This window comes from Dendropsophus ebraccatus, chromosome 5 (genome assembly GCF_027789765.1).
Source record: "Dendropsophus ebraccatus isolate aDenEbr1 chromosome 5, aDenEbr1.pat, whole genome shotgun sequence".
Taxonomy (NCBI): Eukaryota; Metazoa; Chordata; class Amphibia; order Anura; family Hylidae; genus Dendropsophus; species Dendropsophus ebraccatus.
This window is the reverse complement of record NC_091458.1, coordinates 93,071,923-93,087,922: the sequence shown is the minus strand read 5'-3', so window position 1 is coordinate 93,087,922 and position 16,000 is coordinate 93,071,923. Positions and strand designations below refer to the sequence as shown.

Sequence of the window (16,000 nt, the reverse complement as noted above, 5' to 3'; positions counted from 1 at the left end):
AGTACCTTTTTATATTTTCCTTGTCGTTTTGCTGCAGACTGCCCCTGGGAGTTAGAACAACATACTGTAAGAATACATGCACTCTTCAAGGAAAGGAAAAACCTCACTCCTTACTAAGCTTTCTGTGGTGTCAGATCTGCTAGTCTTAAAGGGGTTATCCAGCACTACAAAAACATGGGCACTTTCCTTCAGAGACAGCCCTGTTGTAGTCTCCAGCTTGGGCGGGGTTTTGCCGCTCAGTTCCATTGAAGTGAATGGAGCTTGATTGCAAACCGCACCTGAACTGGAGACTAGAGTCGTGCTGTCTCTGAAAGAAATTGGCCACGTTTGGGTAGCACTGGATAACCCCTTTTAATTCTGAGTAACAAAAAAGTTTAAAAAAAAAAAAAAAAAAGTGGGTATTAAGCGGCTAGATCCCCACTAATCTCATAAACATGGTGGTTTCACCAGTCACTTGGGGCTAGGTTGGGAAACACTGACTGAAGCTGCCAGACATCACCTTTAAGACCAGTCTGCCTGAGCTGTCAAACATTATTACAGGGAGAATGCTGGGTTGCACCTATTGAGTTTTTACCACAATATAAATATAAAGTATTAACAAATGTGTCAAAGTGAGAAGGTCTATTCCATTCAAAAGCAATTCTCTGTTCTTGTGTGCACACTCCCTTCTAAACTGGTAATAGAGTACCTGTTGCTATAGGAGGTGCAAAGGTAGCAGGTGAACCTGAGCCCTGGTGGCCAAGGGGACCCAAATGCCCATTTGCCACATTAGGAGACACCAGACTATAAATGTCCCATGGTAGGTAGGAAGCCATGTTACAGATTATGCACTGGGGTCCAGGAGATGAAGGTGATGCTTATGTACCCTCAGTAGCAATGCATTTTAAATAATGGTCGACCCATTATACTTTAAATTTGTGATACTGCAGGCAATTTCCCCCCCACCCCGATCATGTAATTTGGCAAAATGGCCATACAGGCACAATGCCAGTTGATTGGCATAGAGAAAATATGATATACTATATGGAAAAGTTTTTCCCCCAGCATTTTGCCCAACATCCATAGTAAGAAAAACATGAGGGAAAGGGGGCACAAATATATGGATATAGCCTTTTAGTCTATTAGTCAAGAAAGTATCATATGCATTTAGAGTAAAAACTGCCAAACAGGACAATCTTCATGGCCAATTTTTTATGTACTTTGTCCCCCTGCATATATGATATACCCCTCAAGGTGCAGTACCAAGCCCATAACTGGTCAGACCTTTATGTAATAAAAACAGCCTATAGACCAGGTCTATAAAGAAGAAGCTGGTCTTAGCACAATGGTTTTCCAGCACTGAACCCTATAGGTCAGTCAAAAGCAGGGAAGGGGGTATACAATGCTGCAGCTGGGTATTGAGGTTGGAAATAAAACCTGATGTTAGTTTTATTTTCCTTCCAGTCCCACCATTATCCACAGCTCAAAGCTGATAAATGGGAGGTGTAAGATATAATGTCATATGGATGTGGGACCTGACATTGTTGCCCCCCGACTTCTCTTAGTAGAAGAGTGTTATTATGAGTAGTATTATTATTAGCAATATGAGTATTACCAGATAGGAAGAATGTAGGTGTACTTGTAGAACGACTAAAAAATATTTAATGTCAGTATTGCTGTGTATTAAAAAGAGGCATACCCTACAAATAAGGTGCTAATCTCATAATATACGAGGCATTAGCGGGGCCTCATCTTACACACTCATTATGGGACAACAGCTCTCAAAATCAAAAATTTCAAATAAGGTGCAAAGAAGGACAGACAAATGTCAAGTGGCATGGAGAACCTTTCTTGGGGGAATTACATAGTTACAAGGATTTGGTCTTGAAATTAGGCATTTAAAAGGAATATGACTACGTATAACGTCATGAAGTGATGGTAGATAATAGTTCACTGGATGGGGATCTAGTATGGAAAGGAGGCATATTAGTCCTTCCCCTATGGCAGGATTTCTCCCTCCTCTAAATCAACAAAGTTAAATGAGTTTCCCCCAGGCACATACCCTAGCACCACCATTGTCCCCTAGCCTAGATTTTCTTGCTACCATACTAACAAAGCTTAGTTAACCCTAGGGTCATATCTATTATTATTACAGGAACCACAGAAGATATGATGGATTAGTTAGGGTTATTCTGTAGCAGATTCGAACTGTTTCAGTCATGTAATGGTTCCCACACCTTTCCATTTCTTTGGCTAGAATAGAGCAGCATGCTACAACATTTAACAAAAACCTGATAAAAGATCAAATAATGGAAGCATGATCAAAGCCTAATCTGCTTCTGTATACACCATGGTACTATATGACATCTTACAGAAAATCCAGAATGTGGGCTATAGTTATGACATATTACCATGCGTTTTTTATTTTTCTATTACTCCCCCGGCAGCAGGCGTACGTCTAAACCTATCATTGCTGATCGATGTCCCACGGTGTGGCTTCACTCCAGTGGTAGGACTCCGATTGGATCCCGCTGCCTTCCATGTGACCTGTTCGCGGTCTGGCCTGCAGCTCAGGAGGCTGGAAGTCAGACTCTCCAAAGGATCTGTATGAGAGCACTCTCACAGAAATGCATTGGAGACCCTTAGGCTGCCTTTACATAGAGAGATTTATCGGACAGATTTTTGAAGCCAAAACCAGGAACAGACTACAAACAGAACAAGTCATAAAGGAAAGACTGAGATTTCTCATCCTTTTCAAATCCATTCCTGGTCTTGGCTTCAAAAATCTGTCATAAATCTCTGTGTAAAGGCACCCTTACTTCCGGACTTCAAAAGCACAGCAGGATCTAAGGGCCCTATTCCATGGGCCGACTGGCAGAAACAAAAGAGCGGTATTAGCGTTTGTTTGCTCCTCGTTCCCCGCTCGCTGCTGCCGCTATTCCACGCAGCGGCAGTGAGCGAGTCAGTCTGGGGGGGGGGGGGGGGGGTGTCACGGGGAGCCGCCCGAGGATCGCTGATCGTCCAGGCAGCCCATAGGTCTGCTGCCGACTCTCCTATTTGACGGCAGCTGATCGTTGCTGTATCAGTCGCTTGTTTGAACATGTTGAAAAACATGAACAATGTCGGCTGATAGTTGCTGTCAATTGCAGGAGACGATTATGGACCGTAACGGCCGAATGCGGCCGATAATCATTCCGTAGAATAGGGCCTTTATGGTGCGTTCACACCTACAGGATCTGCAGCTGATTTTCTGCAGCAGATTTCATTTAAATAACTGAACACAGCATCAAATCTGCTGTAGATCTGCTGCAGATCCTGTAGGTGTGAACGCACCCTCACACGGGACGATTATCGTGCGAAAAATCATTATATCATTCGAATTTAAACAATCGTTCTGTGTAATTGCAGGCAACGGTAGAAAGATCGTTCGGCTGTTGTTGATCGTTGATTTAGATCTGAACCTAAAATTATCGTTACTCGTTCGTTCGCTTAAGTTCCGCGTTTTTTCACTAATCGTTCAGTGTAATTGCACATTGCCCATTGTTTTGCTGGGATAAGAAGAAATAAACGATCATATTAATGATCGCAAAAACGATCATAGTAACAATCGTATCTAACGACCATCGTACTGTGTAATATGGTGAACGGTTTCAGGTTAACGATAAACAATCTCGTTTGTGATGGTTTATCATTAGTCTTTAAAGATCGCTCCACTGCAAGCAGGATCAGAGCAGGGCCATAACACTGGAATAAAGCCAACACCAGCAATGGTAAGTATACATGCCTGCTGCCTGGGGAGAAATAAAAAAAAAAAAAAAAAAAATGCTTCATTAAGTACAGAGAGATATTGGTTGCTCTATTATACCAAGTGGTGACCTCATTGTTTATGTGTTCCTCAAAATTGTAAATATGAACTTTGAAATTTTGTGCAAGATGAATTGGGTAATAAATAGAGATGAGCGAACCGGGTTCGGGTTCGAGTCCATCCGAACCCGAACGATCGGCATTTGATTAGCGGGGGCTGCTGAACTTGGATAAAGCTCTAAGGTTGTCTGGAAAACATGGATACAGCCAATGACTATATCCATGTTTTCCACATAGCCTTTGGGCTTTATCAAAGTTCAGCAGCCACCGCTAATCAAATGCCGAAAGTTCGGGTTCGGATCGACTCGAGGTTCGCTCATCTCTAGTAATAAACTTTTGGATGCATTCAGGGTTATATTTTTCAATACGAAGGAGTATTTGCCACAATATAACTTATCCCTTAGCCACAACAAAGTGATTTCAGGGAGTTTTCTGCATACACAGTTTCTCAGCTGGTTCTGGAACATTAGAGCCATTAGACTACAGAGTCAACTGCACTTAATCTAATATTTCAGTACTCCTAAAACTTCTGTACACACATGTATGGCTAATTGCTGGAGACATAAGCATGCACTGTGCAGGCTGGTAGATTGAAATTTTAGTGTCGTTGTGATCGCGACTGATCAGGTGATAAGTCATGTGTCCGGGAGATTGGGCTAAACCACCGCTTGACATACATTGCGATTATTTAGAGCAATTCTAAAATGCTGCGATATCACGTGACGACAAATCTTTGAGCAGCGTGCACACAGTACTTTATTCCTGAGGTGAGCACTTCCACCCAACCTCATGTCCACACTAACGCCATTCCAGTATTAGTACACAATCACCAAGACTAATCATAACTTACTCCTGATGAAGCTTCTAGTGAGCGATGTAATGTGTGGGGTCCCTGCTTCCCCAGGGGGTCTTTAGACGTATGCTTACAGGCTGTATGGGCAACTGTGTTCTTTGTTCACACTAGGTCCAAGTGGGCCATATATTTTGTTTTATTTTTTCCCCTCTTATATTCCAGTACCTGGTTTGGATTTATACAGTGTATTTGCACCAGGGTTACTGCGTGTGCACAGCGCTTTATTCCTATTTGCATGCTTTTAGGCTGTATACAGCTCCCCCCCAGGTAGTTGGTTGCACACTTTATTTTTACAATATCTATTTAACAGTTTGCTGGATGTGCTTCTATTTATTAGTGCTGCCTTTCTCTACTCTATGCATGGAGTTTGTTCTGAGGCATTACGATCACCCTGTTTTTGGCATTTCTATGATATTTTGGGTGGTGCCCACCTACACCTACTTGTTTATCAAAATTTGGACATGGCAAAGCTGGTGTGGTCAAGCTGGACTGCAATAAAGAAAGCACTACTTCTCAGGAAGACAATACTAAAAGATGGGTAGAGTAGCACAAATGTTTTGTCTAAATGAGAGTAGCTGATCTGCAGAGGCAGTTTTGCCTTAAAGGTGGCTGCCAAGCAGATAAGGGGGTTTCTGGCGGTTGGCCATTTCTAAAATGTAGCTGCTGGTTCCTATATAACAAACATGTTATCCTTAAGGCCCTATTCCACTGAACGCTAGGAATAGCGGCATCAGCGAGCGGGGAACCAGGAGCAAACAAGAGACGATATCGCTAGTTTGTTCCTCTGTGTCGGCCCGTGGAATAGGGCCTTTACCTTTACCTCCTCTGGTGTCGCCGGTGTCCCCCACTGACAGACTAATTTGTCTTTAGAGTGACAGCCTGAGCCAATCACTGACTGATTATGGGTTTGTGTGGATACCGGTGACACTAGAGGAGGACACAAGGGAGCGTGGACAGGTAAGGATAACATTTTTATTTTATATGCACCAGCAGCAGTATATTAAAAAAGAAAAAAAGGCCAACCGCCGGACATCCCCTTCAAGTCATGGAGGGCAAAAAGAAAGACTTAAAAATACTGGATACTTACAGCTTTCTTGCCTAGCTCCGTCTTAGACAATGTCAGTGTGCCACTTAGATAGCAGCCTGGACCAGCACCTTTAGGGATTCTGTTAAACAGAATTATAGAATGACAAAGTGAACAAACTTAAAATGCTAATGATTTAAATATATAAATGGTATAAAGTAATACAAAACCAAAAATGGCCAAAAGCTGTTAAAGGGGTTGTCCAGCAAAAATCTTTCTTTCAAATCAACTGCTTTCAGAAAGTTATAGAGATTTGTAATTTACTCAAGTCAAGTCTTCACATACTTGTCCTGCAGGAAATGTTTTATTTTCAGTCTGACACAGTGCTCTCTGCTGACATCTCTGGCCGAGACAGGAACTGTCCTGAGCAGGAGAGGTTTTCTATGGGGTTTCATAGAAAACCGAGACAAAGTTCCTGTATGGAACAGAGATGTCAGCAGAGAGCACTGTGTCAGACTAAAAATAAAATACAGTGGTCCCTTGGATTACGAGCATAATTCGTTCCGGGACCGTGCTTTTAATCCAAATCCACTCTTAAACCAAAGCAAATGTTCCCATAAGAAATTATAGAAATGCAGACAATTTGTTCCACACCCCAAACATAATGATTTATTATTCTGAACATGTAAAACAAATGAAACAAACATTCAGAAACAGCAGAATCTGTGATATTATAAGTTACTTTATAGTAATTGAGAGGATGGGGCACACAAGGGCTGACAGAGACTGCAGGGAGCATGAAGGAATGAGCATGGCAGATGTGGGGACAGTATAGCAGTAATCTCTGTCCAGGGAGAGAGGGGTTACAGCTATGGAGAGATTACCTCCACAGTCCTGTCCCCTGATGTAAGCCCCAGCCTGAAGTGGATCTACTATGATTTGGAAGGTGAGGGAGACTTCCTGGGTCAGAGTACAGTGCTGTAGACCCCGCTATGCAGACCATCCCCCTCCCCCACTCACGCTCCCACCCAGTGCAGGGAGGTCTTAACCAAAACAATTCTCTTAAACCAAGGTGACAATTTTGAAAAACTGTGAGCTCTTAAACCAAGGTACCACTGCATTTCCTGTAGGACATACAGCAGTTGATAAGTATGGTAATACTTGATTTTTTTTTTTTTTTAACAGAAGTAAATTACAAATCTATTTATAACTTTCTGACACTAGTTTATTTGAAAGAAAAAGATTTTTGTTGGACAACCCCTTAAAACATGAAGTAAAGTTTAGACCCTTAACAAACAGCACCGCTCTAGTCCTCAGTCTGGGTGCGGTTTTGCATCTCTGTTACCACAAACAACCTGTGGGCAGGGGTGGCGCTGTTTTTGCAAAAAAGTAGCAGTGCTTTTTCTCATCCTGGATAACCCCATTAATGCACCGTGATGTATTATTACATCATGTCGGGAATTACAGTCTTTATTTAATACAGAATCTTGCACTAACAAAAACTTTACCATAGACTTTAACAGAACACTATCAATAAAAAAAATGTCTGCCCATGGTTTGCTGCCCTTAATACATGTAATAAACCTAAGAAATCTGTACAAATTAGATGACGACAGTCCAGTGGGTGAATGGGCCCAAGCTCTAATCAGTGCACCCCCCTCGTGGCTCCTGACAGAGCGGTCTCTCAAGAGCCAGGATAAAGTCTGAAGTAGCTGATAAAGAAAGACCCAGCGGAAGGTTTATATCTTATAGGAAGTGGGTGGTATAAGCAAATAAGGAAGGACCCCAAGGCCACATTTAGATGTGGCAGATTTGTTGCGGCAAAAATTGATTGGAACTCAGATTCACATTTTCCAATGAAACCAAGTCAACACATTACTCAATCTCCCCACACCCAAACATGAATTACTGATCAGAAAGTAGGTCAAGATTTTCACTAGTTACTTACTTATCATCAGGTAGCATTGTAACAAAGAAAGGCTGGCTGTGCTTTGGCGGCAATGTTATAGTGTTTGCCTTCTTCTTCCCCAAGAGGGCCATGCTGTGACTTTCATATATATCCAGACTCAGAGTATTGGACATTCTGTGGGAAATCACAAAGGGAAGATCTTTCAAGCGTTCCAGCTCATTTAACTGCTCGTGACGAACCTGCATCCGTATTGTATAATCCCCCTTTTCAAGTTTCACAGAGTACTGAAAAGAAACACAATAAAGAACATTAATCTTGATGAACACGTACTGCAGGGCAATGCATCGTGACCACATGCAGGGGAAAAAAAACCACCCACAATGGATTCACACAAGATCTACACAAAAAGGATTACAATTGGTTTTAAAGGGGAACTATCAGCAGGTTAGACGAATCTAACCTGCTGATATGTCGGCACAGAAGGTGCTGAGGAAGAAGCTATGTCTCCATGGTGCCGTTCCCGTGCAAGTTAAAGGGGGAGGTTTATGAAAGGGTGTAAATATACACCTGGTGTAAAATTCATACAGCAACCAATCACAACTCCTCTTTTATTCTACCAGGGCTGAAAGCTGAGCTGTGATTGGCTGCTGTGGGCAGTTTACACCAGGTGTATATTTACACCCTTCTATAAATCTCCCCCAAAGTCTTTTGCTCCCTTGTCCAGTGAGATTGTTAGGAGCACTGGAACACCCCATAGCGCTGATCTGCTGCCAGCCCGCCCCTTACAGATAATGAATGGAGCAGGTGGGCTGGGACGGACAGTGCGCCTCACTAGACGGTGGAGCTAAAGACTAACTGCACCAGAAGGTGCAGAGGAGGAAGGTAAGACACATATCTTCCTCCTCAGCATCTCCTGTGCAATAGGGACATATCAGCGGGTTAGATGAATTCAACCCTTTTAATTCCCCATTAATGTGGAATATTACAGCAAAAAAATGACCTATTGAGATTTCATGTCGAACACTTTTTAGTAATTTTTTTGCCAATGTTCCATATTATTTTCTTTATTATAAAATAAAGGGATCAGACTGGAGAACAGTGAAAGGTGAAAGCAGTGTATAGAGAACAGAAGCTCTACCACCATTCACAACAGATGAAGCTCAGAGATCAGCCTCCCTCTCCATGTAGAATGATCACCCCACAGGTCGCAGACCATGCCCAGTAAATGTTCCAAATCTAGAGAAAAAGGTCTGGGTCAGAATACTGAGCCTAGGGCCATGCAGTGTGCTGTACAATTTCGCTCTAAAATAAATGTTGTTAAAAACAGCTTAGGGAAGATGGCTTCCCCCACAATAATATACAGTGGTATTTTAGTTCTCAAACTGTATTTTCAAGGAAAGTTTGCTTTTGTTCTAAAACACTTGCTCAGTTCTCAAATGCTTTTCGGGCACCCAGTCTTGAAGTACAGTAATACAGCGGTATTCTAACGAAAATTTACCTGGAAGTAACGTTCAGAATTCAAACTTTGCTCGGTATCTGAATGTTTTTGCAAGTGTAGATGGTGGATTGTACCTGGTGAGTTTAGCACTGGTGAGGCCTCACATACAGTACTATATAAGACTGCTGGAGTGCATATACAGTGCAGTAGTAGTACAGTCAGTGCACCACCATCTCCCATACTTTACAGTGCTGAGATGGGGGGACTCTATACAGTAAAGGATGAGTGAGGAGTTAATGACTACTGTTCTATAATTGCTGGTTTTGTTGTGTGTTTCTTGTATATAATGTAGATGCAGTATAGTGCTATTATGTACTGTACTGTAGTGATTAAACTGGGCACTTTTCAATGTAATAAATTGGTACTGTAGGTAATTATTGGTAGGTGATGGAAGCAATTAAACACATTTACATTACTTCCTATGGGATAACACTGCTCATTTCTCAAACTGCCCTCCTGAACCTACTAAGTTCTACAATTAAGACAATGCTGTGCGCACCAAACATACTAGCAGCAGCTATATAAATCTCTCTGGTGGCATGTAACAATGTATGAGACTAGTTTAGTTTAGTTCAGAGAGCAATGTCCAGACTGGATAAAAATTACAGGTCTGCATACTGACGCAGAATATTACGCAATGGGGTAGTCAATCAAAAGATGCGATCAATGACATTTTCATTGGTAGTTTGATCATTGCCTGCATACACACGGAAAGATTATCGCTTAAATCCGAAAGATATAAGTATTTTTGCCTGATAATCTTTCCATGTAAAAGGGCCCTTACTGGCATGTGCTAAGCCCAGACTTCAGTGCAGATCCAGTACTTAAACCGTCAAAAGTTCAAGTTTTGCATTGTGAATTCTATAAAATGATGGCTATTCCATAGTCATAGGAAGGTCTGTAGCCTTTAAATAACTAGCACCCTAAGCTCCACAGACAGCCCACACAGCTTACATAATTAACACTGTTTTTTCATAATAATAATTATAAGACATTACCTGATGTGGATATGCATCTCCTGAGCCCATGTGTCTTTTGTTCTGGTCATATATAATCCAAAGCTGGCTGTCATATTCAGATTCATACAACAGCTCACAGAGTAATGGACAGCTAGGTGTAACTTCTCCACATTTAGGCTTTAAAATAAAAAAATAAAAAACACAATCTAAATTTTCGGTACATCAATGGTGCATTGTTCTTTCTATATTGCACAGATCTTCCCTGGGCTCAATTAGCTATCCCATCCCCTCTCAAAGCAGTCATACATCTTTAAAGGAGAAGTCCAGTGAAAAATTTTATTAAAGTATTGTATTGCCCCCCAAAAGTTATACAAATCACCAATATATACTTATTACAGGAAATGCTTAAAACGTGCTTTTTTTCTCTGCACTTACTACTGCATCAAGGCTTCACTTCCTGGATGAAATGGTGATGTCACGACCCGACTCCCAGAGCTGTGCGGGCTGTGGCTGCTGGGGAGGATGATGGCAGGAGGACACTAAGGGACACAGGGCACTGGAGGGACACTGAGCATCCCTCTGCCATCATCTTCTCCAGAAGCCACAGCCCACACAGTTCTGGGAGTCGGGTCGTGACATCACCATTTTATCCAGGAAGTGAAGCCTTGATGCAAAAGTAAGTGCAGGGAAAAAAAGCACTTTATGTGTATTTCTTGTAATAAGTGTATATTGGAGATTTGTATAACTTTTGGGGGGCAATGCAATACTTAAATAAAAATTTTCACCGGACTTCTCCTTTAATAACTGACTGCTGAACAATCATTTAGCTATTGGTTCTCTCTCTCGTCCCTTCTCCCCATACACAGGAACATGAGGGGAAAGCCACAGCGAGAGCACTGCGGCTTTTCTCACTGAAATCATCTGTCAGTGGTTGTTCAGGAAAGCCCTATACATCTACAGGTCCTGGCTGCCCAATCAATAGTATAAACAAGTGCTGATCTGCAAGACTGCCGATTTAGCAAGGACTGCACAGACATAGCAATGTCCGTGCAGCCCTTGCCCTAAACGGTTATATGTTACCTCTCCATGCAGCAGATCTTTTCCTGCCCTTTACTCCCGGCGCCGCATCAGAGTGGTCTCTGAGCTGAAAGTCAATCACTGGCCAGGACTGCCGCTGAGTGGCCTGTCAGGTCAGAGGCCACTCTGAGGCTGCCGCTGCCGGGAAGCAAGTAGAGGACAGGAGAAGATTGGCAGTGTGGAGAGGTAATGTATGTCAGTTTATTTAATTGTTAGCAGTCGGCCGTGTATCGCTATTACACGTAGTGATGTGCAGTCCGGACCTAAAGACATATTAATTCTTTGGGCAGAGTGGAGGCACACGAGAAATACCATTGACTTAAGAGAAAAAAAAAAAAAAAAAGAAAAGCCATCAAGCTGATGAACACACATTTGCCTGCTGATCACTGGCTTCTGCTGATCTTTCTGTGCTTCTGTTAGTAATTTTTTGGTGTAGTTTTGGTTATTAGGAGTACAGACCCGTAGCTGTTATACCCTTTCAAAGTGCAGCATATTAAGCTGACAGATTCACTTTACTCTTGCATGAAAATGTAAATACAAAAAAACACACTATATTTTTAAGTTTTATTTTCTTATATCTATCTATATATCTATCCACACATCAAAGAAAGCAGCTGTAACCCGCAAAAACTTGCATGTGTAAGACAGCAGTAATGTTGACAGCACAAGGTGGAGCAGCCCCAGGAAACTGGTTTCCACATGTTGTGTATTCTCTATTAGTAAAACTGCTGAAGTAGTAAGAGTCACACTTTACACAATGGCAGTTCTTTCGTACAACTGGCCGTAAGTACAATTGATTACTATACATTGCAGAGAGCTGTAAGTTTAAGGAGAGGGGAAAAAAAAAAAAAACACATGTGTAACTAAAGTAGTAAAACTCACCTGATGAAAGTTATAAGTTAAAATAATTTCATATAATTGACGGTTATTCGGCAAAACATCACGGTGGCCCAGAGGTCTGGTTTTGGCACTGACAGGCCTATAGGTGCAACACATAAATTTAATATGCAATAATAGAGTAAGTCTCACCATGTGTATACATGTACTGAAGCTATTAAAATATTAAGCTATATTTAATTCCATATAATGGTAGTATAATTACTTTCTGTCCCTAGCTACTAACAGTAGCTGTGATCGGCTGCTATTTGACAACAACCAGACACATTAAGGGACATTTATCAAGAGTATGCTGGTCTTAAATAAAGCCCCAAGCCCAATTCACTTTATAGCAAACCCAGCAGGACCTGCACTTACTGCAGAAATCTACACCTGTTCTTGAGCAGGTGTAGATTTCTACCATAGATTATGCCTGTTTGCAAGCTTGTTTCCATGATAAATCACACCGTCTTGCCACACCACTCCTGCCTGCCCATCAGGTGAGCGGGGATCTTCTGGGGTGTACGCCAGGGTGCAGATTGATAAATGTGCCCCATTGTCTCAAACTGCTAAATCTGAACTGCTGAACTCCATTTGTCCATATGCAACAGGAGAAGCCAAATGACTGAGAAACAAAACCAAGAAAAAAGACAATGGATAGAACAAGATGTCCAAAAATAATTAGGTGGGAGCTGTGACCCCATCAGCCAAATGTAGTCTATGGATCAGTCCTGTAAAAGGAATTATTGAGCTAAGCCAACAGGACTGGAGTGAGCAATATTGGGTAAGTCCTCCTGTTCAATAAACAACTCTTTACCTTAAACCTTTAGACACAGAAAACCCTACATGCAACAGAATATGGATCAATGGTGGAAGTGTGAAATGTACACGTCAATGTACTGAGTGTACAAGTGTATGTGTTGATATTTCTAGATATGTAACTACCTTAAGGTTTGCACCCAATTCTTTAAGCTTATGCTGGGGGACAGGTCTTCATACTTTAATGTAGAAAGCACGTCAAAACGAGATATCCCCTCAGAAGCATGCTGGGGAAAAAATAAAAGGTCAATGTACAACAGCTATAAAATAGTCATTACTGCCTGAACCACTAAAGGAGTTTTGCCCGAGACATTGAGTGGTAGGTTTCGACTATCAGACATTAATGGCAGATCTTGTGGATAAGCCACAAATGTCTGTGCTGGGAATAACCCCTTATCATTAGTTCCTGACTGACCTTTATGTACATTACAGATGATGTCTGGTGGGGAGTGAAAAATCATTTTGGGCAGGGAGTGGGGCGAACATAGAAATTATGCTTACCGGACCTCACGCCCACGCTGCGCAACATCACCGGGCTCCAGCCAGCCCCCCACCCCCACCCCACGCATGTCCTTTTCTCTTTAGCTGAGGGGTACAGGATAACCTGGCTGAAATGTCACTATAGGGTGGGATTTAGGCGGCTCAGCCAGTAAGTGACTGCAGCAGTGTTCCCAGTTAGTCACTGACTGGCTGAGCGGGCCTTTGTCAGATGGGTCCTGACGTAAAAGCAAGGGAGATACACAGACTGTCGTCAGGGTCCAGGAGCGGGACGCGTAAGGCAACATATTGACAAAGCAAAACACCACCTCCACCACCACAACCCCCCCAAAAAAACACACAACTTACAATATTGAGCTGGGTTAGTCCACAGGCAACTCCATGAAAAGAAATGGAATAGTCAATACGGACATCACTAAGGCTTGCCCACCAACGTGCAATGCAAAATTCAATTGTCTTGCCCCCCTGTCGGCCAAAGAGAAAGCAATAAACTTAGCAATTAAGAAAATTAGAATGAGAAAGTAACACTTAAATCTGAATATAATTCTAAAACGTTAACATGTTGGTGTTTCCTTCTAATACAACTAAGCAATTAACGTCTTCCCACCGGCAACTAGAGCTGACCATTCTCATTTGTCAGCTCTGTTTTATAGACCAGAAGACCAGCAGAGGGGGCTAGTTTTCTAACACCTGTGTCCAGCTTCTCTATTACTGACTATTAGAGATGAGCGAACCTTGAGCATGCTAGAGTCCATCCGAACCCGAACTTTCGGCATTTGATTAGCGGTGGCTGCTGAAGTTGGATAAAGCCCTAAGGCTATGTGGAAAACATGGATATAGTCATTGGCTGTATCCATGTTTTCCAGACAACCTTAGAGCTTTATCCAAGTTCAGGAGCCACCACTAATCAAATGCCGATCTTTCGGGTTCGGATGGACTCGAACCCGAACCCGGTTCACTCATCTCAACTGACTATCAATTGTTATGGTTGCATTAAATACACCACAGTAAAATACACTTTAAACTATTTTTGATGCAGAAAACAAATCTAAAAGCTCCCTCCTTTCCTCCCTACTCCTTATACAAGGAAGTGCCACAATTATTGCATGCAAGCACACCAACCAACTAATACTACTAACTGCATGTATGTATCTTTATACAGTCCTCCCAGCAAATTATAGGAAAGAGCAACATAGGTACAATAAAAAAAAAATTGAGAAATAACCGTGTACCTAAAGAATGTTCAGGAAGGTGCAGTTCATTAAACAATAGGCATAGACCCCAACTCCAGTAGTGGATTGAGTTTAGGCTAAACATTTACACTATTGGCACCTTTATGTAACCCATTCTAGTAGCAGCCTACCACAACCACAGCTCTGTGCACGACTCACCAGCACAGGAAACGCTTCCGTCACAGAACCACTCTCAGGCAAAGATGTAAATTTGTAAAACTCATGACTTCTGTAGGCTTTCTGCTTCATTAGCTGAACCGCATGAAGAACAAACTTGGAAGCGACATCCACGGAGCGAGAGGTCACAGTAACCTCTGATTAAGGAGAAAAGTGAAAGAAACATTGGTCAACGATTTTTTGAAAAACCTTTCAGCCACCGCCACCTTTAGATATGCTCTTAAATCTGCAAGACATAGGAGGTACAAACATTCTCTGGGTATTTTCTCTTACCAGCCCATGTAGCTCCTAGAGGAATTTCAATAAAATGGCGTTGAATCTGTCCAGGTTTAAAGTGAACATCTTTGTACTCCATGTCATATGTAGAATCACTAAGTCTAAAAGAAATATTAAAAAAACAAAACAAAAATTAATAAATAAAAATATAGACCCCCCCCCCTACTTATATTTAATATTTAAGTGGATGTTCATATTTGCACCTGGGCTACCTAGTTACCTACATCAAGTTCTATAAAACAGCACAGTAACACTCTTGACGTCCAGACATGCTGCTGTCTTAAAGTGATATTATCACCCTCCTTACTCTATGTGTGGTCCTCCCCACCATCCATAAGCTTAGAAGCTGCACATTCAATATATATCAGTATAACACTTGTCTGTGTCTTTTCTGCTCTAAAATGACTTCATTTCATTGGTGGCCGGTGTCATCTAGGTGAGGCCTTTACAGCAGCTGGGCCCCCTCCCCAGAAGGTAGATGAGGCTTTAAGTGACACTGTCACCTCCTTTTTGCATTCTGACATCTCTACACAAGTGTAAAGGGTAAATTTTGCGGTTTTCATACCTTATTTTATATCATACGTCATGGTGCTTGTTCAAGTAAAAAGTCATCTTTTATCAACTGCAGATTGTGTTAAGTGGGCGGGGGCTACAACATTAGCGACACTTATCCCCGCCCACAACGCCACAGTTGGCCCCGGCCCCTCGCCGGCCATTGGAACAGGCTGTCCGGAAGGTCTAGACCCCACCCCCTTTACGTCGGCCAACCAATGGGCGTCAAGGGGGCGGGGCCAATGGTGCCGTTGTGGGCGTGGCTAAGCAGCTCTAATACCACGAGGCCACACCCACTTAATACAATCTGCAGTTGATAAAAGAACACTTTTTACTTAAACAAACACCATAACGTATGATATGAAATAAGGTATGAAAAACGCTAAATTTACCCTTTACACCTGCGA

General features: G+C 42.1%; 1 protein-coding gene across 2 annotated transcripts in view; it reads right to left on the bottom strand.

The window, feature by feature from the left end:
• The window catches only part of TPP2 (tripeptidyl peptidase 2), a 44,564-nt gene that overhangs the window by 12,943 nt on the left and 15,621 nt on the right, over window positions 1-16,000 (bottom strand). Inside the window, exons 16-24 of one of the 2 annotated variants that reach the window (XM_069970731.1) lie at window positions 15,039-15,142; window positions 14,748-14,902; window positions 13,705-13,821; window positions 12,985-13,085; window positions 12,046-12,142; window positions 10,126-10,263; window positions 7,669-7,913; window positions 5,784-5,862; window positions 6-44 (exon numbers count right to left, since the gene is read on the bottom strand). In XM_069970731.1, coding sequence (XP_069826832.1) covers window positions 6-44; window positions 5,784-5,862; window positions 7,669-7,913; window positions 10,126-10,263; window positions 12,046-12,142; window positions 12,985-13,085; window positions 13,705-13,821; window positions 14,748-14,902; window positions 15,039-15,142 — 1,075 coding nt within the window. The remainder of the gene's footprint in view (window positions 1-5; window positions 45-5,783; window positions 5,863-7,668; window positions 7,914-10,125; window positions 10,264-12,045; window positions 12,143-12,984; window positions 13,086-13,704; window positions 13,822-14,747; window positions 14,903-15,038; window positions 15,143-16,000) is intronic. The other variant, XM_069970732.1, reaches the window with a different exon arrangement.